Raw genomic sequence first — 22,782 nt, forward strand, 5'->3', positions numbered from 1 at the left:
GCTGATATCAAAACGGATGCCCTTCACAACTAGGCTTTTGATCTAATCTTACTACATGCAGTTTCGTGACTATTTAACATGACATAAAATTAATCTGAACAACGCAGAGGCCAATCAACCTTAAACAGAACGAGGCAGTCGTTGTGGCAAGACGACCAATTCCTATACTGAACTCAGCTCTTTATCAGTTTGGACCCCGTGATCTCGCGTTTCTCTCTGCCCCGCCTCGCGTCCTGGTCCACGATCCAACTCTCAAGCCAGCAAAGAGTTGTGACTAGTTCTAATTCCAACTGCATCAGCGCAATTGCAATCGCCATCACCATGAGCAAGCAAGTCGAGCTCGCCCTCGTCTCGTTGATGCCGACATATGGCTCCGATCTCCCCGCCAGCCTAGTCGAGTCCGCCAGCTCCTTGCTCGCCCAATCCCGACATCTAGCCAGCACGCTCAAGGCAGAAGAGGAAATCGCCCGTCTCTATGCCTGTGCGCACATTGCCTGCACTAGGTAATTAATACCACTCAGACAGACTTGTAGGTCGAATGAGTAATATTAATCAATTGCACTTGTTGTAGGCTCAAGATTGCGTTGGATCTCCCGACGATAGAACCACGGCCACCGATTCCTCCGCGAGTGTATAAGCGCCTGTATACGCATCTAGACAATATCCTTCCCAACACATCTGCCAGTGGACGAAGAACACGCAACGCCGGCTCTGCACCATCTTCGCAAACTCGCCCTCTTCCTTCAAGGCCCGAGCCCAGCAAAGAGAGCAGTCTCGCGCAGTTCCGGAAACAAAAGGGTCCAGATGCTAAAACACCAACCAAATCAGGCAGGCAGGGGCACGACGATGTAAAGGAATCAGACATATATCCATGGGTTCAGCCCATCATCCGGCATTTGTGTGCTGGGTCTGGACACAAGAAACTGGCGCCATCAATGCTGGCAGGCATGGAGTCGATTTTCATTTCTGGGGGGCGAAAAACAAAAGATGCATGGTCATGGAAGAACGCCACTGCATTATGTGCTGCCATCATATTCTTCGTTGCCATGCGCGCGAGGGATATTGACTTGGAGCAAGCCATTCAACCTGAAATCTATGAGCCGACTCGAGCTGAGATAATTGACCAGCTAGGTCGAGCTCGCCAAGAAGTCGAGGTCAAAAGTGTAGAGCCAGATAGCCTCTGGGAAGGCTGGACCGATGTGAGCAACGACGACTTTGATGCAGCAGCATCAAGAATCCGTGACAAGGGTTGGTTGGAGGCCGACTGGTATAATGGCATTACAGACGTCATCAACATGGGCATGGAGCTGGATGACGATGTGGCCGATGGTCTAGATGAGGAGGACGCGTTGCAAGTTCAGCAACAGAGAGCGGACACCATGTTCCAGGAAAAGTACAACTACTTGAGTGAGGGCCGTAGAGCAGAGTACAAGGCGTGGAAAGATGCCACCCTGATGCGGATTGCAGAACTGTCTGCATCCTTGGAAGCTGGTGGAAGCAATGATACCCAATAAATAGAAGGAGGAGACGGAGGCGTTTGACATCAGAATGGTTTATATACAGACTCTTTATTCGTGTCGACATAATTTACATGTACCCGACGTACAGATGCAGATTCCCTTCCTTTAGCCCAGCCTGCCTGGGACAAAGGGATGTCCGGCACTCAATCCTCCATCTACAGCCCAGGCCTGTCCATTTACATAGCTAGCCTCGTCACTGCCAAGGAACAAGACAACGCGCGCAACCTCGTCGGCACGCCCACCGCGCTTCGTCGGGTTCAGCTGGCCAATCTTCTTCTCGGTGCCCCGGGCGCGCGCAGCCTCGTACACAGGCGCCGTCATGCCCGTCTCGATGATGCCGGGGCAGATGGCGTTGACACGGACGCCAGAGCCAGCAAGCTGGTAGGACATTGTCTGGGCGAGAGAGACAACACCGGCTTTGGCGGCTGAGTAGGCCGTGCTGCCGGCGTTTGAGCGGAGGCCGGCGACGGAGGCGGTGCCGATGATGCTTCCGCCTGGGACTGGCTTTTGAGACGACGTTTTTGTCATGGCCGGCGCGGCGTATTTGGCGGCCAGAAAGACGCTGTAATAAGCTTTGGTCAGTTTTGCGGATGAGGTGATGGAGTTGAGCGACGCGCTCTATGTGAAAAGACAGACCTCAGAGTGTTGATCTTGTATACGTTCATGAAATCCTCGACTCCAATGTCAGTGAAGATGACGTTTGGACCTGTAATGCCAGCATTGGCGAAGAAGACGTCTAGGCGGCCGTACCGCTCTATTGCGTCGTCCACAACGGCCTTGACCTTAGCCTCATCCGAGGCGTCGAACTGGCGCGTGTGAATCTCGACATTGGGGTGCAGCTGGTTAATCTCCTTCTTGTGAGTCTCGAGATTTGAGCCATCGAAATCACAAATGTAGATAGCCCGGGCACCGCTCTCGGCGTACTGATGAGCGGTGGCTCTGCCTATGCCAAGGGGAGAGTTTGCGCCTTGTAGAATGAGCATGAGCACTTCGTTTTGGGATGGATGAAGAAGGATCTACATACCGGTGATGATGACGACTTTGTCTTGGACTCGGGGCTTGCTGGAGCCGGCGGCGACTTTGGCGATGGGGGGGAGGAGTTGGGAGGTGAGAGCTTCAATGCGGTTCTCGGCTTTTGACTTGTCGGACATGATGGGCGGGTTGTGTGTATGTGTTATGAAAGAGGTAGATGTGAGGATGTAACAAAATACGAATATGACTGATATTGGTCTATTTTCAAGAAGAAAAAGAGAGAGAGAAGAATAGGGAGAATGTTATAAGATGGCTGTGTCTATCGAAAATCTTACACGGCTGTGCTTGCGATGCTACTCCCAGATTGGAGCTCTCTCCAGGTTCTATATCCGGGGCAGATGGGCCTAGATGCCGAGGCTCAGCAGTAGGGAAGACGCGCCGAGGGAGCTAGACTGGTTTTGGGGGACGGTGGAGATGGTCCCCCGCAAAGTTAAACAAGGGCTTCTTCTCCAGGAACAAAATGATGCTTGACGTTGTTAGTTGGCGCGGTGAGTGTATTCTGTATGTTGTTTTGGAAGGATAAGTCGGTAAGGAGGATTTAGCTGATAAGGACCAAAGCTCTGATATTGCTGGGTGCTCATGGTGCTGCTCGATGTCTACATGTACTTACTAGGCCGAGGCATCTGCAAGTGTTGGTGTAAGAGTGAACAAGGATAGAGTCAATTGCTCCCATCTTTAATGTAGAAATACTAAACGACATTTATGAGTCTAGAAGAAAGCATGGTATTTTCAAGAAGGGTTGAAATAACACTGCTTATTGAACAATGTGTACAGATACAAGCATGTTAGTGTACGCAGCGAAACTTGTCCAGTTTCTGCACCAAGGCATCTCAATCATTCGATTTGAAGAAATCCACCGTTTAGGTACTTGTACGCTCTCATAAATTATATACTTGATAAACGTTCATACTTGTGGCCTGAGTCTTCGAGGTTTGACTTGGTCCGCTGTGGCTGATCTGGTTGGGCTACGGGTTGATTCTGGATTTTGAACCAAGGGCTGGGGGGTAGCCTTGCTGTGACCTAGCTATTGCAGGTTTACTGACCCTCTTGATAATAAATATAACCTCCATATACCTGACAAATGCTATGAGATATCAACATCTAAAGAGGAAAATCGTAGCTCTAGGTACTGTGTCGTACTTATTAACTACCTGCAGGTACTACTATGGATTGCTTGGCTACCTATCCCAATCGTCTTTGCATTGCAATCAACCTGCATGAATACCAAGAAATTTAATTCATCTACTATAATCCTCTTTCAGCTCATTCATCCCTTTGAATAATAATCGATAGTCTCTAGAGCAGTAATTTATATATATTAGTGTGCAGATACGAAGTACAAAGAGTCATGATAACGATAGTCCGATAACCGGCGACCCATCTACAAAACTTGCCCAAAACACCATCTCCAGCGCCATCAGTCTTCATTGGACTCTTCAAAGCTACCTATAGAAAAGTCTTCTTTACCGTGCCAATCAATTTGCATCGTCTGGCATTCAGCTGACTAGTGCCCTCCAGGGGTCAAACGAGACACCGATTCCGCATGCGCTGGCGTAACGTTCAAGGGCCAAACGCTGTACCACGATTGCCTACGCCGTTTGGGAAGAGCGTCGCTCTTTCGTCGGGTCTCTCGGCGGCCTTTTTTCTTTGATTTTGCCCTTTTGTCACACCGCTAGAGGAGTGTGATTGTGTACCTTGGTGGCGGCTTTGCGCATGGGCTTGCAGCGAGGTCGCGTAAGCCAAGGTTTTGTATACGGACGCCATACAATGTTCTGTTGAGCCACGATATGGAGGAGAGCCAGAGAGGGATTTTAGGGCTGGATTCCTCCAGAAAGGGAGAGGGGGGAGAGGCGATTTCCATGCTCGGCTTCCGAAGCAAAGACGTCATGGCCACCTCCTTGCTCTCCTTCTCTTCCGCTCTGGTTACCTCGCAGAGCGGCGAGGCGTTGATCAGCTGCGTACCTAAACGCCCATATTTTATCTCTAGGTGCGGACGACATGAATACGAAAAGTTTGTCTGGTATGGCTATCAGCTCTGTGGGCGACTTGTTTGCGACAAGCCTGCGAGTTTCGGCTTCTCCAGGATGCGATTCAGCCGCTTGAGCAGTGGCACCCCTGCAGAACGATTTTGTGTCTCTGGGCCCGATTCTATCTCGATGACTGGACGAGGTAGAATAGCCAATTACTGCTACAGACTACAGGGGCAGAATGGAGTTTCTGTGCTTTGTGTTCATTGCTTGGTTCCACGGTTCCTCGTTGAGCGCACCGAGTTTTCCTTTCGCTCCGGTCAGCAACCATACTTTTTTCTTTCTTTTAACTATCACAAATGGTACCCCCTTGGCTGCATTTGACTTACGCTTTTCTTCATCAGCATGCATGGATTCCGATACGCTGCAAATCATAGCTGCAGGATGAGCTTGCGCCACTTGCAAGTCTCTTAGGAAGTGCAAGCAAAAGGAAACGCCAAATGAGCGCATTTCGCACTTGTTTGCCAATCTCGTCTATCCCCGAGATTGTCAAACTAATGCGGGTTTATCACAAACAATGATGCTACCTGAATTTGGGACAAGATAGGTAGGTTGCCAGCATTGTGCTACCTTCGACGGCCAACGGCGTCCTTCTTCCTCGCTTCCATTTCTAAAGATGCCAATTGGATATTCCATGCCATGGTCTGATCTTTGGTTCTCTCTCTTTCTATATCTCCACACCGAGCAAGTCATTCACGGCAACTTTTATAAAGGAATATTCGGGTGATTTGGATGCTCAATACAGTGCCGACTACCCGCTCAACTCTTACACCATTCGTTTGTCAGCTGGAAGAGGCCCATTGGCCACTTGGAGAATCCCCCTCCGCTTGGCGTCACCGTATTTGTGAAGCAACACCAGATACCAGCTGCAGAATGTACTCCGAGTCAACTGAAATCGTGTTGTACAAGCTTGTTACCATGCTATTGGACATTGATATATGAGGTTTTCAGCCCCAAAGCACGCTATAGCCGCTATTCTCGAAGAAAAGAAAACACCAGATCTTTCACTGAGTCAAGTGGCTGGCATGTTTGCTCGGGAAATTGCCACACTGAGCCCTAATTCACGAGCAATCACAAAAACAGGGGCAGACACCCACAGGCGTCGTTTGTGCCCTGAGATCTGCAATTGCTCTATGTAGGTTCTGATCTTCCACGAGGCCATGAGCCGACAGGGGGGCCCAGAAAGCCACCGGGAAGCCATCATCCGCTACGGCACTTGGACGGTTACACAATCCACAAATTGTTGGAGGCGAGCTACTGTTGACTAGTCTACAGCTCGACCAGGTTGTGATGCCCCAGACAGGTCGTCTCCACCAGGACCTTTGCGAGGCCTCTATCCTATCAGTGCTCTCTTCGTGTTCGGCCGCCTCCGAGGTTGATGGAGGGTATTGGGCATTGACGACGCAATAGTCTTTTCAATCCCTCAAAGGACCTGGCTAGAGCTCTTCGAAAGCCATACGAGGAAATCCTCATCGGGAGCGGTACGCTGCAGAGCCGTGTGAGACCCTCCTGCATATGGTCTTGTCTGCTCCTCGTTCCTTTTTGGAGGCTGAGGCCGTTTACGTCCCTTGCCAAAGAGGTCACGGACCTTCCTCACACCTGTGTTTTCTCTCTCGTACCGAGTCGTCGACATGCACATGGCTATATAGTAGGCGCCCGAGACCCTCGAGGTCATGACCGTGTTAATACTCGCAATCCATCCCGTCCAGCACCTTTACCCCTCAATAAATACTCTGACACCGTGAACTTGTGTCCTTTTCCTTGTTGCTCATGTAGCATCTACACTCGCTTTTTACATGATTCAGTATAGTTCCTTTGCTGTACCCTTTTCAGCAACTCTCACATCATATTAACGATTGAACGACTTTTTTGTTTCCTATCCAACTATTAATACTTAGACTTGCGTGTAGAGATTGGAAAGCTTCAACGATTAATCGCCATGGAAGAAACCAACTATACTCACGAATCTATTCTCTTTGCTTCAACTAATGACAAGCATGTTCCTGATTGTTCAGTAAACTGCCAATCACAGCTTTTGAGGTCATTGGCGTCCAACCGGGAGGCAGGCGAGAGGTGTCAGACTTTTGCTCATTTGTTAGACGATGGAAGAGGAACGCTTCCCATGTTCTACTACTGTGGCTCCCATCTGTGTAAGATGAAAGGCATAGGAGATGCTGACCAAGATTGTGCGTCGGCCTTTTAGAGATTGCGTTTTTATATAACTAAGTGTTCTTCTAGTGAGCGTTCGTCGGTTCTTGAGCTCTTGTCAAAGGTAGTGTACACTTCTATTCAACATGTCAAAGACACGCTCATTAAAGATGTTGGACGCAGAAAACATTACGATCTAGGATCGTCAGGTCAGGCAAATGTCCGCTCAGGCAGCATCGTCGAAGAGAAAGAACATGCTCGTCGGCAACAGCAACAGCCTACAACATCATCGGACTTGGGAGTCCCAATTGCCACTCCGTCAGGATTCCTTGTGGAGGGATTCCATACCGTCACGACCAAAATAAGCCCGCCTCCCGCCTCCGAGATAGCCCCTGTCGTGGTTGCCTCAGGGTCCCCTGTGATTCATCTAATCACGACCACGGAAACCTCGAAGCCTCTTCGCCACAGAACTGGAGGCAAAAGCTCAGTACCTGTCAGCACAAAGGTCACCATCGGTGTGTCTGTCATGGTCGGGATCCTGGCCGTCCTCGCCTTAATCGCATGGCACCTGAGGTTGAAGGCGCGGTTGCGCAACAAGAAGCGCATCAGCCGCCCCATCAAACCCAGCAGCCTTCCTCCTACGCCCCTCATATCACCGTCAAGCTCGTACGCTGGACCGCCGAGTGGCCCGTTGACGCCACCTCCACGACTACAAGAGCGGCGGTTCTTGCTGACCAGAGCTTTGAGCCTTCGCCGCAACAATCAACGCCGTCAATACAATGATGAAGACTCTCAGGAATGGGCTGGTGTGCCACTATCACCCATGCCGCCACTGTCGCCCCTATCACCTCTCTCCATCCCTAGAACTAGATGGAGCCCTGAGGAGGGCGAGCACGGAGGCATAACGGCAACAACTACAATCTCGCAAATAACGCATGTCAGCAGGCCGCCTAGGGACGACCTTGCGCCAGCTGCCAGCGTTTCGAGCATCTTCAGCAGCGCAAGCACCCTGCGGGCCACGTCCAATACATCCGCTGACTCGACGCAGATCAGATACAGCGGTGCCACTGCCACTGATCTTCCCAGACCCCCGCCTCGAGTATATGAAACACCGCCGATAATTCGTGGTCTGGCCAGCCCTGGGCCACCGCCTACACGTGCGCTTCCAAGTCTTCCTGCGGACGGCCGGGTGAGCCCCTTCAAATCGCCCCTAACTTCGCCCGGGAGTCCGAGCCGGCGAGGATCACCGAGTTTCGTGGCTGCGGCTAGACCATCTGCGGGTGCAAACGAAAGAAATGATGGACCTCAGAGGCCGGGGGAGGAGAGTGGCCAAGGTGGCGCTGGGAGGTCCGTGGACGTGCCAGTACAGTCTCCGAGGAGGGCGAGACATGTGAGGAGCCCACTTGGCTTGAATAGCATTATGAAGAAGGAGTGAAAGCGTCTGAATGGTAGAAAAAGGGCTGCATTCTGCGGCATAATGCAAGATGTGCGTGCTACATGGGATAAAAGGAGGAACAAGAGGTAAAGGGGTTTTTATATGACAGGCTCCAACATTGATAGATATGCCTTTTCGGCCTTTAAGTTTTTAATCTAAAATTTATTTTATTAAATCTTCGTCGCTGCCCTTTCATACACGTACACTATCTAGCGGAGCAATCTAGATGCCGTAGGCCTTGAGTGAGCGGACAGTGTCAGATACACTCTTCTCAATAGGAATCCACTCAATTCCCAGCAACTTGTACGTCGCATCGTTGTTATACTTGAATGACTTTGTCTCATCAAAAGGCTCTCCACCTGGCACCTCCGGTCCAGGCAATCTATCAGCGTACTCAGGGAAGCCCTCGCGGACGATCCTAGCAACCTCTTGGTTATACGTCCTGCCTGCGACAGTGAAGAGACGACGGCCTCCAGCCTCGGGGATCTCGAACGCCTTGATGTGGGCGGCTGCGGCGTCACGAACATCGATCCATAGGCCGACGGGGCCGGTCTCGCCGATTCTTTCCTTCCACTGGCCGCGTAGAAGAGCGACAATGCGCTCGTTGGATGTGTTGATTGAGTCGAGCGAGGCCAAGCTGTGAGCCACGGGTCCGAAGACAACGGGCGGGTTCACCGTGACGAGGTCGAAAGAGGGTTTCTCGCGAGCAACAAAGTCCCAAGCGAGACGCTCGGCAGCCGTCTTGGAGACGCGGTAAGCAGTAGGCGGCGAACGATGAACGTCCTCGACGCCATCCGGGTTCCACGACTCCTCAGTGAAAGTCGTATTAGGATCAAACAGCCTCTCCTCCGAAAGCACCGCAGCGAAAGACGACGTAATAACAACCCGCTTCACAGACTTTGCGTCACGGTGAATCGCCTCTAGAATGCCGCGAGTACCGTTGAGCGCCGGGTCGATGAGCTCCTTCTGGGCGTCCGTCCACTTGTAGTGAAAGGGGCTAGCAGTGTGCAGCACGACCTCGAGCCCGTCGGCGTGGGCGGCGATGACCTCGTCAAAGGCGCTGGGCTGGGCAATGTCGCCGACGGTGACGACGGTGAGGCGGTTCTGCTGGACGCTGTCTGGGTGGGCGGCGCGGATGTTTTCTGCTTTTTCCTCGGTGCGGACGGTGGTGATGACGGTGTGGTTTTTGGCGAGGAGTTGTTCGAGGATGTGGGCTTTTTGGGGGCAGATTTGGTATGTCAGCTTTCTTCTTCTTCCTCTTTTTCTTTGTTATTCATGATGTTGGACAGTCATGAATGAAAAGTGACATCTTGAACAGAGCGTTTGGTGGTGTTATAATCATCCCATGTCTTCTCATGATACGATCAAAGTTGAATGACTAGAATGAGACGAAACATACCGGCAATGAAGCCTGAGCCACCTATTTCATTCCTCTCATTAGCAAAGCTGCTCATCATACTCATACATAAAATCTTGAGAGATGACTTACCTGTGAGAAGAACCTTAGTCATTGTGATTTATTTCAAGTTATTTCCCTCTCTTCTCAAGACGTGTAAATCCAGACAATAGTGAACAAATCTTCAAAACTCGACAAACAGACCCAAGTTAAGTCAATGTGTCCTAGGTAGTTCAAAGAAAAAAGTACAAGAAGGAAAGAAGAGAAAACAGACGAGACAAGTTCCAAACAAATAGTCAACCCAAACCAACGGAACGAGAAAAAAGCACCAATAACTTCCTCTCTTCCCATCTTCAACGGACCCCCCAATCTTGACGTCAAATCACGTCTTCTTGATTCCCCCGCCTCCAATTTCTGGCTCCCCACTGCGTCCAAAGCGGGTCAAAATCCCCCTCCCTACGAAGGACAATGGCTCGATGCTAGTGGTAACAGGAGGAAACAAACACGAAAATCCCTCCACTGGGCAGGATATATCCGATCGGAGATAAAAGAGGCCTGGGCTAAATGATATGCCTAAATGCGAGTGAACTGACGAGTTAACTGTTAGAATAGTTGGGGTTGAATGAACTAACCCTTGAAAATTGGAGTAGTTTCATATCCACCGATATGCAATGCACCATGCAAGGAGATGGACCTCATATCACCCTCATATCACAAGTCATGTCAGTGTCAATCTTCTTGAGCTTCAAAACAACAGGAAACAGTGATATTCCGAGGTATCAGAAATCCAGCGGTGATTCAATGTACAAGATAGAGATTTTAATACAGTACAGCAGCATTCTTCAAGACCCAATTTCTGTCTCAAATGCATTTCATTTCGTTTCAGGCCACACCACGCTGCTCAAAGGCCTCCCCTCCAACACGCTTACCAGTTTGAAAAAGACTTCCTCCAGATGTGCACCGCGATAGGAAATAAATCGTCCAGGCTGCAAACATGGCTCTTTCGGCCTGCCTTTTCAAAGATCCGGAATGTCAAAAACATCGCTTCGGCTTGCTCGCTAGCCAAACCCCGTTGGCCACTGCGAAGTGAAAAGCTCCATGCAAAGAAAATTGAAGGATTAGGTTTCCCACTAATACAGATCCATATTCGTCACTTCATCGCATACCACGCTTTTGCCATACCCGTCATAACTCAACTACCACGGCCATCGTCAAACTCATCATCGTCTTCATCATTGTTCTCATGTGGCAGATGACTTAGCAGAGGCCGGGGGAGCTGGTGTTTCAGGAGGATGCGGCTGGGGCACTCCCAATCCCGGAGGTCGAGGAATCTCATCCGGGATGGGTAGTGTTAGCGGTCCTTTGGGCACGATTGTACGGCCAGGAAGTTTTTCTCCGCGGATGACCTTCTCGACCTCCTCTTTATCCAGCGTCTCGTATTGTACCAATGCCTGAGCAAGCAAGTCGAGTTCCTTGCGCTTCTCCGTCAGCACCTTTCTCACATCTTCGTAGGATTTTCTCAGCGTCTTCTGGACTTCGCCCTCGATCACGGCCTTGGTCTCAGAACTGAGGTTCTCATATCTTCTGCCGTATTCAACAGGTCCCAAAGCGTTAGACATGCCAAAGTGAGTTACCATCATAAAGCTCAGGTCAGTAGCTCTCTCCAGATCCTGCAAGTCGATTTATTAGCACGAGTTCACATTTCATGAGGGATGTATATATAACTTACATTCGAAACACCAGATGTCACTTTGTCGTCACCGTATCGCATCTCCTCTGCCATCTTGCCTCCAAGAAGCACGCGAATGTTGGACATGTATTCGGCCGCAGTGTACGAGTATTTATCCATAGCCGGGACATGAGCGGTGTGGCCCAGGGAAGGGCCCTTGGGGAGAATTGTAACCTTGTAGAGTCTGTTGGAGCTTTCCTTTTCGAACAATTGGACAAGAGCGTGGCCAGCCTCGTGGTATGCTGTCATTTCCTTTTCCTTTTCCGTCACCACCATCGACTTTCTCTCGGCGCCCATGGTGATTCTGTCAAATGCCCAGTCAATATCTTGCTTGGAAACCTCGCGGGCCTTTGCTCTGCTAGCGCGTAGGGCTGCGACATTCAGCATGTTCTCGAGGTCAGCACCAGATTGTCCAGGCGCGCGTGCGGCAATAGCATCAAGATCCACGTCTGGTGACAGCCTGATCTTCTTAGCGTGATGCTTCAGGATGGCGATACGTCCACGAACATCCGGCAGGTCCACGTTAATGTGTCGATCGAATCGTCCAGGCCTGGTAAGAGCCTTGTCCAGCAATTTGGGCAAGTTGGTGGCCGCCATGATGATAATCTTTGTATCCGTATCGAATCCATCGAGTTCCGTGAGCAATTGGTTAAGAGTCTGTTTGGAGTGAGCTTGGTCCCTTGGGTTACGTTTTCCACCGATAGCGTCGAGTTCGTCGATGAAGATGATAGCAGGAGACTTGGCTTTGGCCGCCGCAAATAGCTCTCGAACGCGCTTGGCTCCGACACCAACAAAGATTTCATCGAATTCACTGCCAGACATGTAGAAGAATGGAACACCGGCCTCTCCAGCGACAGCCCGAGCGAGCAGCGTCTTTCCAGTACCAGGGGGTCCAACGAGGAGAACACCTTTAGGCAGCTTGGCGCCTAAATCAGAGAAGCTATCTGGGTTACGAAGAAATTCGACCACTTCCTGTAGCTCTTCCTTAGCCTCGTCGCATCCGTGAACGTCGTCAAATCGGGTCGTCTGTTTCTCGGCCTTAACCTCAGAGTCGGTCTTGGCTCCTGGTCCACGTCTGAAGGTGCTCAGCGTCTCGATCAGGATCGTCACGGCTGCGAAGCAGAGGTAGGTGAAGACAATGAAGGTAGCGAAAAACTTGACCCAACGAAAGACAAGCGACCGGGTTGACTCTTGAACAACAACGTGAATTGGTTCGCCCTTAACGCCCATCGATCCGCTAAGAGCTGCGTTGGCAATGGCCTGTTCGTTTCCTGCCCATTGTCCTCGCGCAAATCCAGGGGTCGCTGTAGCTGTCGCGATGGTGCTCGTGCCGCTATTAAGAGCAGCCAGGGCCCGCTTGTAAGCGTCCTCGGTGCCAGCGTTTGTTGCGAAACGGCCAGTTTGATATCTTTCCACTAGGATGCCAGGCATATTTGCTCTTAAAAGAAGCTGATAAAAGGCGTTTTGAAGGTTTGCATTTCCAGGGTTCCTATTTGCCGATTCTTCGACGGAGGCTAATTGACTGCGAGAAATTCCATTAGACGTTCCAAAGCCTCTGTGCCGTGTACCGAGTGTTCCGGAAAGAATCCGGGTCGTGGACATTGCGCGTAGCGGGGTCGAGACGGCGGGAGTAGATCGCATAAACAGGTTGACAAGGGGAGACGAGACGGTATTAACAGGTTGGAAGTAAGGCCTTCGAAGGATTGGGTTCGCTGCGAGCAACCCAACCCGGCCGAGTCCAGAGATGGAAGTGCGGACGTTGGTCGGTATCATCGCGCTAGATGCAATGGCCTTTGGTACGTGCAACGGTGCTTGCTGAAGAAAATCGGGTAGCAGGGTTCGCGCCGACTGGAGAAATAACATCAAAGTCAGCAACAATGCAAGTCATTATAAATAATCTAGAAGGTATTCTCACCTTCTCTGTCGCTTCCGTCACGGAACCGGTTCGCGCAGTCTCGGCTTCAGTAACAGCATCGGTTTGCGGGCGCGGCACCGACGAAGGTCGCCAGGGCCTCATGAGAGTGTTGGTGATGGAAGGTAAGGTGTCCGCTGCGGCTGCTACCATTGACTGTTCAAGTTTCCATCAGCATATGGCCTCGGTTTTCGGAATTCATGTGTCGAAGAGACCTGGATAGGTACTTACAGGCAGCAAGCCACCGTGGAACGCCATCGCCGGGAGTGACGCCGCCTATCTCAAGGCGAAGGTCGGATGTTGAATGTCAAGCCCCGCGATGACAAGAGAGAGGAAATTAGAGACAGGAGGATGCAAGGATAGTCAATGCCGCCCTATCGTATGACGTGGAGCAGCAGCCTGCCGGGCCAAGGCCTGGCGCTATCGAGAAGCCGGCCAGATCCAGCAATGAATAAGAACGAGTCTGGATCCCTCCCCCTACCAATCGTCAAGTAGAAGGATGATAGTTGATCGCGGGCGAGGATATTTCCGAGTGCAAAAACCTCTACCTCGATGCCCTCATGATGCCGGCTGGATTTATAAAGCGTATGAGGATGGGAAGAGAATCGCCACGATCGGGGTTCTATCGGCCATGGTCGGCAGGCCAGCTTCTACCGAACCTTCACGAAGTGACGTGTCACCTGACCTGACCTGACAGACGCAAGAGAAGCTAGCGGGAAAAGGCCGGGACCCACGATCCATTTTAGGAAATCAATAGCGACAGTCTCCAATGCATTGACTGTAGGTAACTTGGTAGCTTCAGTCAACTTCAAAAAGAAAAAAAAAACAAGGTAGATTGCTTCATATACTTGGCTTTATGCTGTTGAAATATAGCCTTGCTTTACATATATATACACAAAGTCACCAATATCCAAATCTGTACACGCAATTAATCCGCCGCCTCATAGCACCGTGCTATTCTTCCGTAAAATACCTCCCCCATGCCTCCCAGAAGAAGAGAAAAACCGCCCCTGATAAACTCCCAATGTTTCTAAGCCTCATATAATTCATTCCGATTTATTAGTAGATGCAGTGGGAGTGAGTGAATTGCTGATCCTAGTTCACCCCCAGAGCCCGCCGAAGCAGTTTTTGCTTCTTGTACACCAAACGGGCTTGTTGCTGCTTATATATTGTACACGCCATATGTCTCGTATCCATACCACGGCTCAGACTTCACCGATGTAGGAGAGCCGTATCGTCCCACAATATGGCTTGGAATTTGCCCCGGGTGGATCAGCATTTGCTGCCGCGCTTGAGCCAACTGTTGAGAGTAAGTCATTATTGGCGCAGACTGTCCCAGAGAAGTTGCGTTTTTCAGAGAGTATGTTGAATTTTGCAGTCCCAGATACTTGTGATAGCCCTTTTGCGACAAGGCGCTATGACTGGAAGTTGACTGGATGCTGGCAGGACTGTTGTGTGAATTAGTATCGAGACCCAGGGAGGAGTACGACAGATCCATTGGGGATTGCCCAATCGATCCAGTATACTGGTCATCCAAGTTCATCGTCTCAATATGGGAACTGCCTTGTCCGATGCCATACAGAGGCATGCTGCCGAATCGATGCAGAGTAGTGATGTCTTGCAGCTCGTCCGTAGCGGTGTGGGGGGAGTGAAATGGCTCATCAATGCAACAGATGTGCACCTGGCCATCGAGATCGGAAGCAGGTGGAGTATGTTGGAATAAGCTTCCTTGTAAAGTCGAGAGTTGGTGGGCGGTGATGCCATGAAGAGGCTGCGGGGTGGATGGTTGGGCTGGCATGGATGACGAGCGGCTGGATTCCGAATCAGAGATGCAATCGATTTGTCCGCCGAAGATATCACGCTGCTGAGAGTGCTCCCTCTGCCTGACAGCGAGCTTATTGCGACAAAAGCTAAATTGGTCAGTTAGGCCACCTCAATTCGATAGGACATCAAGGTGCATACCTCTTCGGGCAGTCGATGTGTGCGCATCTGCGACTACGACTCCCAGTGTGTACGTGACGGTGTCTAGCAAGGCTTGACGACTATTCACATCATTAGTTTCCTGTTTCATTGGGGGCCTTTGAGATGACCTACATCTGAGAACCTCTTTATGCAACCGGGGTATTTGCACTTATGCGGCTTCTCGCCGGTGTGCGTTCGAGTGTGCACAGCGAGGGCACTGCGTTGAATGAATCGTTTTTCGCAGCCAGGGGCCGTACACGGATGTGGCCGCTCATTCGTGTGAATTTTGTAGTGCCTCGTTAGGTCTGATCTTCGTTTGAAGTCCTTTTAATGTGTCAACAAGTGTCAAAGAATGGCTTCGTTTTGGTAACCAATTGCTATCCGTACCTTGTTACAAGACTCCCAATCGCAGGCAAACGGCCTCAGATCAGGTCCGTCTGTAAATCCCTTGAACATCATTTGCGACATAATGCCGTTTTAAAAAGAATGTTGTATGATCAAGAGGGTTGATATGCTCAACAGTTGGTAAGATCACAGACGCTTATAAGCGATGATGTCTGTGAAAAGGAATGAATACGATGTGCTTTGAATCAATTGATGGCAATGGCGGTAGTTGGTAGGAGTTGGAACTTGGTTTGGATGAGCGCGCGCCGAGGGTTGATATATATCACCGTGGGTACTCTTATTCTCAGAAGAGTCGCACAGATTAATTATCCAACAGGGTGTTGATCAAATATAGTGCAGCTAAGATGCACAATACCGGTGGCTTCTTTTACACCGGTCCAATTGCGGATCCTGAGATGTAGCAGGGAGAGATGAGTGGCTTGAGAGTGAGATTTGTGGTCCAGTAAGTGGCCAAGGCGAGTTGTAAGAAGCGGGAAGATCTTAGCCCATTGGTCCCGCGGAATCAGAGGAGGCTCCCGAATGACGCTATGGATGTCTTGATGGAAAATATAGTTCCAAAGACGCTGTGTAACATGTGCTAGTAAGGGGATGGATGAGGACAGCCTGGGAAAGAATCCGGTAGGACAAGCGATCAAAATTTCTGAGCGTCGAGTAATGATAAACTGAAAGCAAGGAGTGGCGATAGAATAGCCCCAGCTTTAAGAGCAGAGCCAAGAAAGAGAATGAATGTATGAGGTGATTGTTGTGTAATCGTCGTGTCTTTTCCTGAGTTGCATCAATGGCAGGTAAAGCTATCGGTGCTCGGCAAAGCCACGATGCAGACCAGAGGAGAAAAGTGATGCCATATGAATATATATCTTTTGACAGGAACCAAAGACCTGTGAGTTGAGTCGGATCCAGCTAGCTGCCTACGTGATACGACGACCGGAGCAGGGATTCGGGCATGCATTGCATTGGATGGCACTGCGGGAACAGCGGTGGTGGCCACTCCTCTGGGGAGCCAAGTTAGGTAAAGCTTGTATGCTCGGGTGTAATCTCATATACATTGGGAGTGGTGATGGAGCAATGTACCAGTGTAGTGTTGAACAGGGGTTGAGCACGAGACGACGAGCAAACAAACCCCCATGTCTGTTTTGGAACCGTCTCAATTAGCCATGTGGAAAGAAACCGACCAGAACTATTTTAGGGCGGATAAAGCAACTGTGACTGGCTGTGCTCAAACACATGGGCCATGACATCTCTCTCGATCGAGTCTAGAGACGCACCTGGTGAGAGCGAGGCCTGAGGGTCTTGCAGCCGTTTCATCATGAGGCACGGGGAATACTCAGGACCAGAGGGAGGGCGGCCAAGCTCAGAACGGAGCTCACCTGACTGTTGCCGAGTGGTCCATAATCCGTCGAAGACAAATGGAGAAATTTTGCCACGCAAAGGTAGGGCAGACAATGGGGGCTCTTCTTAGGAAAATACCACATTGAAGGACATGGGGGCAGTTCTTGCGCGCGGTTGACTCTGCTAAGCGGGCCGGTCTGGGCGGGCCGAGAAGGATGAGGAAGAGTCTCCTAGACGCAAAATTCCTTTGCTGAGCAATAGCAAATCCCATGGATTCCTTCCAATGCAACTTTCATTTTGTTTTCATTCTTGAGGTTGTCTCGGCAGTAACATCAGTTGCTTGGTGCAGATACATTGCATCCGGGCTTGCGGGTGTATGCCCGCACTTCCAGAGTGGGCTCAGCTGTGAGGATCGCCAGAGCATGGACCAGGAGAAGGGACGAAAGTCTGGAGGGTGAGAAGCAGCGAAAAGTAACAATGGATGTGGGGACGAGTATGAAGCAAGAAATGCATCAATGGCAGGCTGTGCTGACACGGTATGACATGCAGGTACGGGCTCCAGTGTCGACGCTGCTGCTATCGCGAGAGCCAGAGCTGTGTATATGTGAAAGAGAAAGAGAGAATATCTAGTAGTTAGGCATTTTGCTCGAGCTGTAGTTGGACTATGTTTGAATCAGCCTTGAAAGAAATGCCATCGATTCAGCAGCCTTCCATCAAAACCGCAGGCTGTGTGTGACTCGTGAGATGTGATTTTGCGGGGAGCAGCTCTTGGGTGAGGAGGATTGATTGCCTGGTGTACTGATCGCCGCCTGTAATTGGTGCGAGAGAAAGCACAAGTAAACAGTTGACAGGGGATCGTGGGGGTGGGGTGAAACGCACGATAGCAACATATTGCGCTGTAAGAGCATAGATCTACGTACCTATCTATGCATCTAGGCCCTACAATATGCCCGTAAGTGTGCGCAGGAATTTACGCTTGATCTGCCGCTAAAATTTAGGCCAGGACCAGATGCCACGCCAACCCACTCGGGACAGACCCGAGGTTCTGTGGTTGGACGTGGATCTTTGTGTTCCAGATGATGCGATGCAGCTCATGGTGAAGCCTCAAGACACGGCCTGTGCAGTGCAGCCAGCCACAAAGCAAGTACCTGCAGACGGGATTCACTATACGCACACATACCTCCATCAAGGTGTGTAATTGTATTCAGTGGTAGGTACTTTTGTTTCCTGTTGCCTGGGACAAGAGTATAGGTGCCTTCTAGAAGATTGCACACCCTACCTCCTCTTGTGAGGCCAAGGGCAATGGTCAAACATCACATGCAGGTATACGTGTGGAATTATCAATTTTCAATAATTAACTACGGTCCTTCAGTACGGTAACTCCATCTATCGTCCAATCTTAATTGTGGCCAAAGTTTCAGGTTTCGCTCATAGTAAAAGGAGAGTGAGTGCGTGTAGGATTCATGCATGAAGTAGAATCACTTCAACACCACCATGATAATATTCCGAGGAATTATTAGCCACCACAACAGAGTATTAGATTAGTAGGTACCCAATTACAGCAATATCCAATTACAGCAACCCCTTGCCACTGTGTTTACCATCAGGTCGCCATGTCTTGCTTGTTTACACTGGAACTGCATGATCCGGTCTTAATGTTGCGCCTAGAGAGTTCCCGTCTCAGTTAGCTCCTGGACTTTCCAACCTGATTCTTGATATCAAACTTGAAACGCAGAGCCCAAAAGGCCTGCAGCTGCGGGAATGCCGGTTTGATAAACCCCAATCCAGCTGCTACCTCAGGCACACGTGGGAGAGGGTGTTATAATGGACATGGTAACCTAGTAAGTGCAAGATCAGGAAGGGTGAAGAAAGCTTCTCCACCGCGGCTATTGCGCAAAATGGGGGATCGCCATCAAGCATCTTGCGCTGGGCCTTACTCCTTCGGACTTTAGATATCCCTACAAGGAGGCGGCCGGCAGATGCAAATCCAGGACTTAACAATACATCCCATTGCTCAATAGGCTATATCGGAACTTCTCTTTTCACCTGTCCGGGGCAGGGTTGAGGAGGCGTGAGCTTGGCTTGCGGGCTGTAATCTAATCTTGGCTACCTTACCTGAACCTGCTCATACTGGCCTTCTGGATGTAGCCACACCATCTTGTTCCCTCGGGGGCGGTTTTGATACGCTCGAGCTGGGAAACGGAAAGTCTTGCGCCCAACCCAGGCCGAGACCGTGGTAATCTCACAATCCCACTCACAAACGGACTATAGTACGAGGTTTCAACGCTACCTGGGAGGTACATTAGGATATGTCCACGTGCAAAGGCGCGGGCTGGATGGACGTCTTATCGCACATGATTTGTAGCTTAGTAGACTTATCGTCACCTGAGTCCTCAGTTCGCGTACCTACCTATAGTAGTACTAGATCCATCGCGAACCTTGCCCTGACCGGGTCGGTATTTGCATTTTGCATCATCGTCTACACGGGTCCAGGACAACGGCATCACATCACAGCAGCAGCTTAATCCAATACCCAGCTTCCGTTCTACCGACTAGCAAGCCATCACTCGCGTGGCGGGCAAGGAAAGATGCTGGGCCGACAAGGACATGGACAGGGCGACTCTCGCGTGGTATTCCTCCGTGCTGGTATATACAGGTCTGGTGGACAGGATAACGACTCCTCTCCTCGCCATGATGCCTGTAGATGCCTTCGTGCACGGGGCAACTGGCACCTTGCCATGCTCGCGGCAAACCGTGCGCGTGCGCTTAGATTTCCGATGAGCAAGGTTGGCTCTGTCTCGCCCGCGGCCACTGCTCTGCTCAGCACTGCACAGCACCGCTGCTGCTGCAAGGTCAGCGACCCGAACAAGGACCCAGGAAAGGACGGAACAGTCCGCATGCGGTCTTGGATTACGGAGTACAGTACTGCGGAATTCTCGAAGCCGCTCAGTCGAGTCGACACACAGATGTGCGTCTCACCCCTCCAACGCCCAATTCCCAGTGCACGCAATCACTGTTACGCCGATACAACCCTCATGAGGCAATAACCCCATCGCTTCAGGTCTGAGAGGCTGGGGGAGTTCTCGACCAGGGAAAAGGTGGGGAGAAGTCTGAGATCCATGTCTATAATTGCTCAAATATTGCATTAGCTCTTTGCAGGGGTTCAATCTCGAGCCAAGAATGCCATTCGACCAAAGCCACCCGGGTCCAATTCCCGGGGCAGCAACCCATCCTTGGCCCTGCCCAGCAGGGCTGGTAGGGTATACTCCAAAGTCCTCCGAACAGCTTGCAAGACAGGCGAGAATAAACGACCAGCCAGTATTCAACAATGTCTTTCTTTACAGATAGGGTTAAACGAACACACTGGCAGACGCAGTGCTGACCTGCTGGTCGCATACAAATTCCATTATTACTTGACCCAGATTCGCATCACTCCTGCGGGCACGGGGAAATCTAGCCCCCCGAGATGAGTCTATCGATCTGCTAAAGCATCAGTGCACTCTTGGTCGAAGAGGATTGCGAGCTTCGTGCCCGTGGTCGCATAAGACACTAGTCTCGACGTCATCTGTTGTCCTGGGAGTAACTAAAAGCATGAGCGTTTCAGACGGCTCCTACAATGCGACGCACAATCACTCGCCAAACGGTAGACCTATACGGGCATTAGGATTCCCGCCTTAGTTTACGGAACACTCCAAGAATGACCAATTCTGCTTCGAAATGATGCTACAAGCATAACCAGCGGCCCGAATGCTGATACTGGGTATGACTGCCGCTCCGCGGGATGTTAACGAGTATAACCACCGGACCGAAGAAGGCCGTTGCCCACGTGGAGGATCTGAACGCCAGCTAGATCGATCCCCAGACTTGCTATCGACCGTCTCAGAGGCACTAAGACCAACACTAGAATCCGTTGCAGCTGCCGTGTGAAGTGGTGGTCAGCAGCAACGGCTTGTGCCCACTAGATGTATCCTCCTCTGCCGCAAATGCCTGTACAAGAATAACAGGCCCAAATGACGGCCGGCATGCGAAGGATGTCAACTTAGCGTGCTGCTACCGCCTCACATGCCTTTTTCAGATACGCAAGGATACACAGATTGGTCATTGACGGAGCCGATGCCTCGCGAAAAAGAAGCTTCCCCTCGTCTTCCCTGCGGATCTTTGCAATACCGCTGCGTCTTTATCTCCATGCCTGGCCATCCCGGACGCCGAATCCAGTCTCGCTTGGACCAAATATGTCGCACTTCAGGATTCCCAGGGCAACCATTACGATGAGGTGTCGGAGACTAAAAGAGAAGCATTGCTATTCTTGACGTTTAGACTGCTGACAGCTTTGTCTCCGAAGGACGCCACCGTGGATCCCATTCGGTCGTTTCTCTGGCAAAGGCTACTCATCCGTTCTCGCCGATTTGTCCGTGGAGAAGCAGCCCAGTCAACCATCCCCTTGCTCTAGGCTATCTAGATAACGCAATAGCCTTGTTGCCAGAGGTGTACGGGATACCAAAAGGTGATACTCATGCCGAAACAATTCCGAAGTCGTGTATGGGCCTCGCTTCAGAACAAGCAGCACCTGCTAACCGAAGATTCTCTTGGTGTAATAGAGGAACCAATCACTCTCCTCTCCCATAAGCTTTGGGGATTCAAAACCAATAATGCAACCTTGATGAGCATGGATCGTGCCTTGATTTCTGCTCCAGGTCAAAAGAACATATCGTTTGGGGTAGTAGCTACAACATCGGCAATGTTCCTGTATCCAGTTATTGGAGTGAGAGTGATCAAACGCATTCTAGAAGACCAAGTTGTGGAAGAGATATGAAACACGCATATCTTGTTCGTATTGGGGAGCACTAGTCGGGTATGTATGCATCTAGCATGCACTTCCCCAGAACTGTCACAGAGCGCGACAGGGTAGCTACTCTTCGTAAAGAACCCGCATGAAAGCACATGATGATTTTGGGATACGGGATGCCGTTTCTGTACTGATGCAGCAGATCTCCCACTTTCCGTCTCTCCCACGCGCATCCATATCACTAATACGAATGATATGGAGCCTGCAGAGCTGTTGAACAGGGGAGCGTGGCCTGCAATCCAAAAAGAGAAGAGAAACTCGCGCAGCATTCGTTCTAGATATCAGATTCCTGAGATATTTACGGCATGTCCGAGGGCTATCAAACAGACCAGGAGAGACAAGCTCTACTCCATTAAACAATTAAGCATATCGTACGATTCTAGCCCGGATGCTTGCTTTCCGTATCGAAGATATCCAGGAACCACAAGGCTCTATATTCAAATGTCGTGGTACAAAAACACCACAACAGAGTCAAGAGCAAGGGGCAAGGCTACGCTGGAAAGTTCTTGCGCTAGCCTACTACTACATGATGAAACAGAATCTCATGCAAACGGCAAATCTGGCATTTCAGATGTGCTCAGCTTGCAAGCCTCAGCCAAGTCGGCATCCTTCAGGACCCCATCGGAGCTTGAGGCTCATTAGATTGATTCTAAAGCGGCAAAATGGCAAAGATATTGCATGTGGATGCATGTGTGAATGATGAAGATTGGCACTCTGCAGGCGCTTGACGCGGATGTCGTCTTTGTTTCGCAAGACCTTGACTTCTTGCTTTTCAATAGCCTTGATACCAAACAAGACGCCTTACATCGCCCGGAATACGGCTTCATTCTTACATTGATCAATAAAATCGGAGCAGATACAGCCGGTTTCATTCGTCTGCAAGGAGACAGACTACTGCTGTGGGGACAGCTATCCAGAAGACTCGCACGGATAGAAACCACGCTCACCAGGGGAGATACCCTGCAGTAAGCTTCTCATGATCGTATATCGTATCCGTTCACCAGTTCGGGTAGAATGGCAGGTTCTTCCAACCCATTCTCC

The 22,782-nt window shown here is 50.5% G+C and overlaps 6 protein-coding genes across 6 annotated transcripts; 2 read left to right on the plus strand and 4 right to left on the minus strand.

The window, feature by feature from the left end:
- The first annotated feature begins 18 nt into the window (after nucleotides 1–18).
- On the plus strand, nucleotides 19–1,683 carry V8C40DRAFT_253945 (origin recognition complex, subunit 6). The gene is made up of 2 exons (XM_083217727.1): nucleotides 19–503; nucleotides 572–1,683. Exons 1-2 carry the CDS (start codon nucleotides 322–324, stop codon nucleotides 1,512–1,514), a joined length of 1,125 nt encoding a protein of 374 aa, XP_083069520.1. The 5' UTR covers nucleotides 19–321; the 3' UTR covers nucleotides 1,515–1,683.
- Nucleotides 1,541–2,955, minus strand: V8C40DRAFT_253946 (uncharacterized protein). The gene is made up of 3 exons (XM_083217728.1): nucleotides 2,545–2,955; nucleotides 2,157–2,487; nucleotides 1,541–2,082 (listed from the first exon to the last, which is right to left on the minus strand). The coding sequence occupies exons 1-3, from the start codon at nucleotides 2,669–2,671 to the stop codon at nucleotides 1,626–1,628; spliced, it is 915 nt and encodes a 304-aa protein (XP_083069521.1). The 5' UTR covers nucleotides 2,672–2,955; the 3' UTR covers nucleotides 1,541–1,625.
- A 3,431-nt stretch (nucleotides 2,956–6,386) lies between these two features.
- On the plus strand, nucleotides 6,387–8,162 carry V8C40DRAFT_281971 (uncharacterized protein; the record flags this gene model as incomplete). Its single annotated transcript, XM_083221709.1, has 2 exons — nucleotides 6,387–6,765; nucleotides 6,883–8,162. The coding sequence occupies exons 1-2, from the start codon at nucleotides 6,519–6,521 to the stop codon at nucleotides 8,160–8,162; spliced, it is 1,527 nt and encodes a 508-aa protein (XP_083069522.1). The 5' UTR covers nucleotides 6,387–6,518.
- A 222-nt stretch (nucleotides 8,163–8,384) lies between these two features.
- V8C40DRAFT_277028 (SDR family oxidoreductase) lies at nucleotides 8,385–9,673 on the minus strand (the record flags this gene model as incomplete). The annotated part of the gene is made up of 3 exons (XM_083220920.1): nucleotides 8,385–9,376; nucleotides 9,562–9,582; nucleotides 9,652–9,673. 3 exons carry the CDS (start codon nucleotides 9,671–9,673, stop codon nucleotides 8,385–8,387), a joined length of 1,035 nt encoding a protein of 344 aa, XP_083069523.1.
- Nucleotides 9,674–10,266: 593 nt separating this feature from the next.
- V8C40DRAFT_80050 (P-loop containing nucleoside triphosphate hydrolase protein) lies at nucleotides 10,267–13,525 on the minus strand. Its single transcript, XM_083223448.1, has 3 exons — nucleotides 13,203–13,525; nucleotides 11,288–13,135; nucleotides 10,267–11,228 (listed from the first exon to the last, which is right to left on the minus strand). Exons 1-3 carry the CDS (start codon nucleotides 13,350–13,352, stop codon nucleotides 10,800–10,802), a joined length of 2,427 nt encoding a protein of 808 aa, XP_083069524.1. The 5' UTR covers nucleotides 13,353–13,525; the 3' UTR covers nucleotides 10,267–10,799.
- Nucleotides 13,526–14,361: 836 nt separating this feature from the next.
- V8C40DRAFT_269303 (C2H2-type zinc finger protein) lies at nucleotides 14,362–15,629 on the minus strand (the record flags this gene model as incomplete). The annotated part of the gene is made up of 4 exons (XM_083220066.1): nucleotides 14,362–15,109; nucleotides 15,162–15,241; nucleotides 15,294–15,485; nucleotides 15,549–15,629. The coding sequence occupies 4 exons, from the start codon at nucleotides 15,627–15,629 to the stop codon at nucleotides 14,362–14,364; spliced, it is 1,101 nt and encodes a 366-aa protein (XP_083069525.1).
- Nucleotides 15,630–22,782: the final 7,153 nt, after the last annotated feature.

Source organism: Trichoderma camerunense (genome assembly GCF_050948025.1).
Source record: "Trichoderma camerunense strain CBS 138272 chromosome Unknown V8C40scaffold_18, whole genome shotgun sequence".
NCBI lineage: Eukaryota > Fungi > Ascomycota > Sordariomycetes > Hypocreales > Hypocreaceae > Trichoderma > Trichoderma camerunense.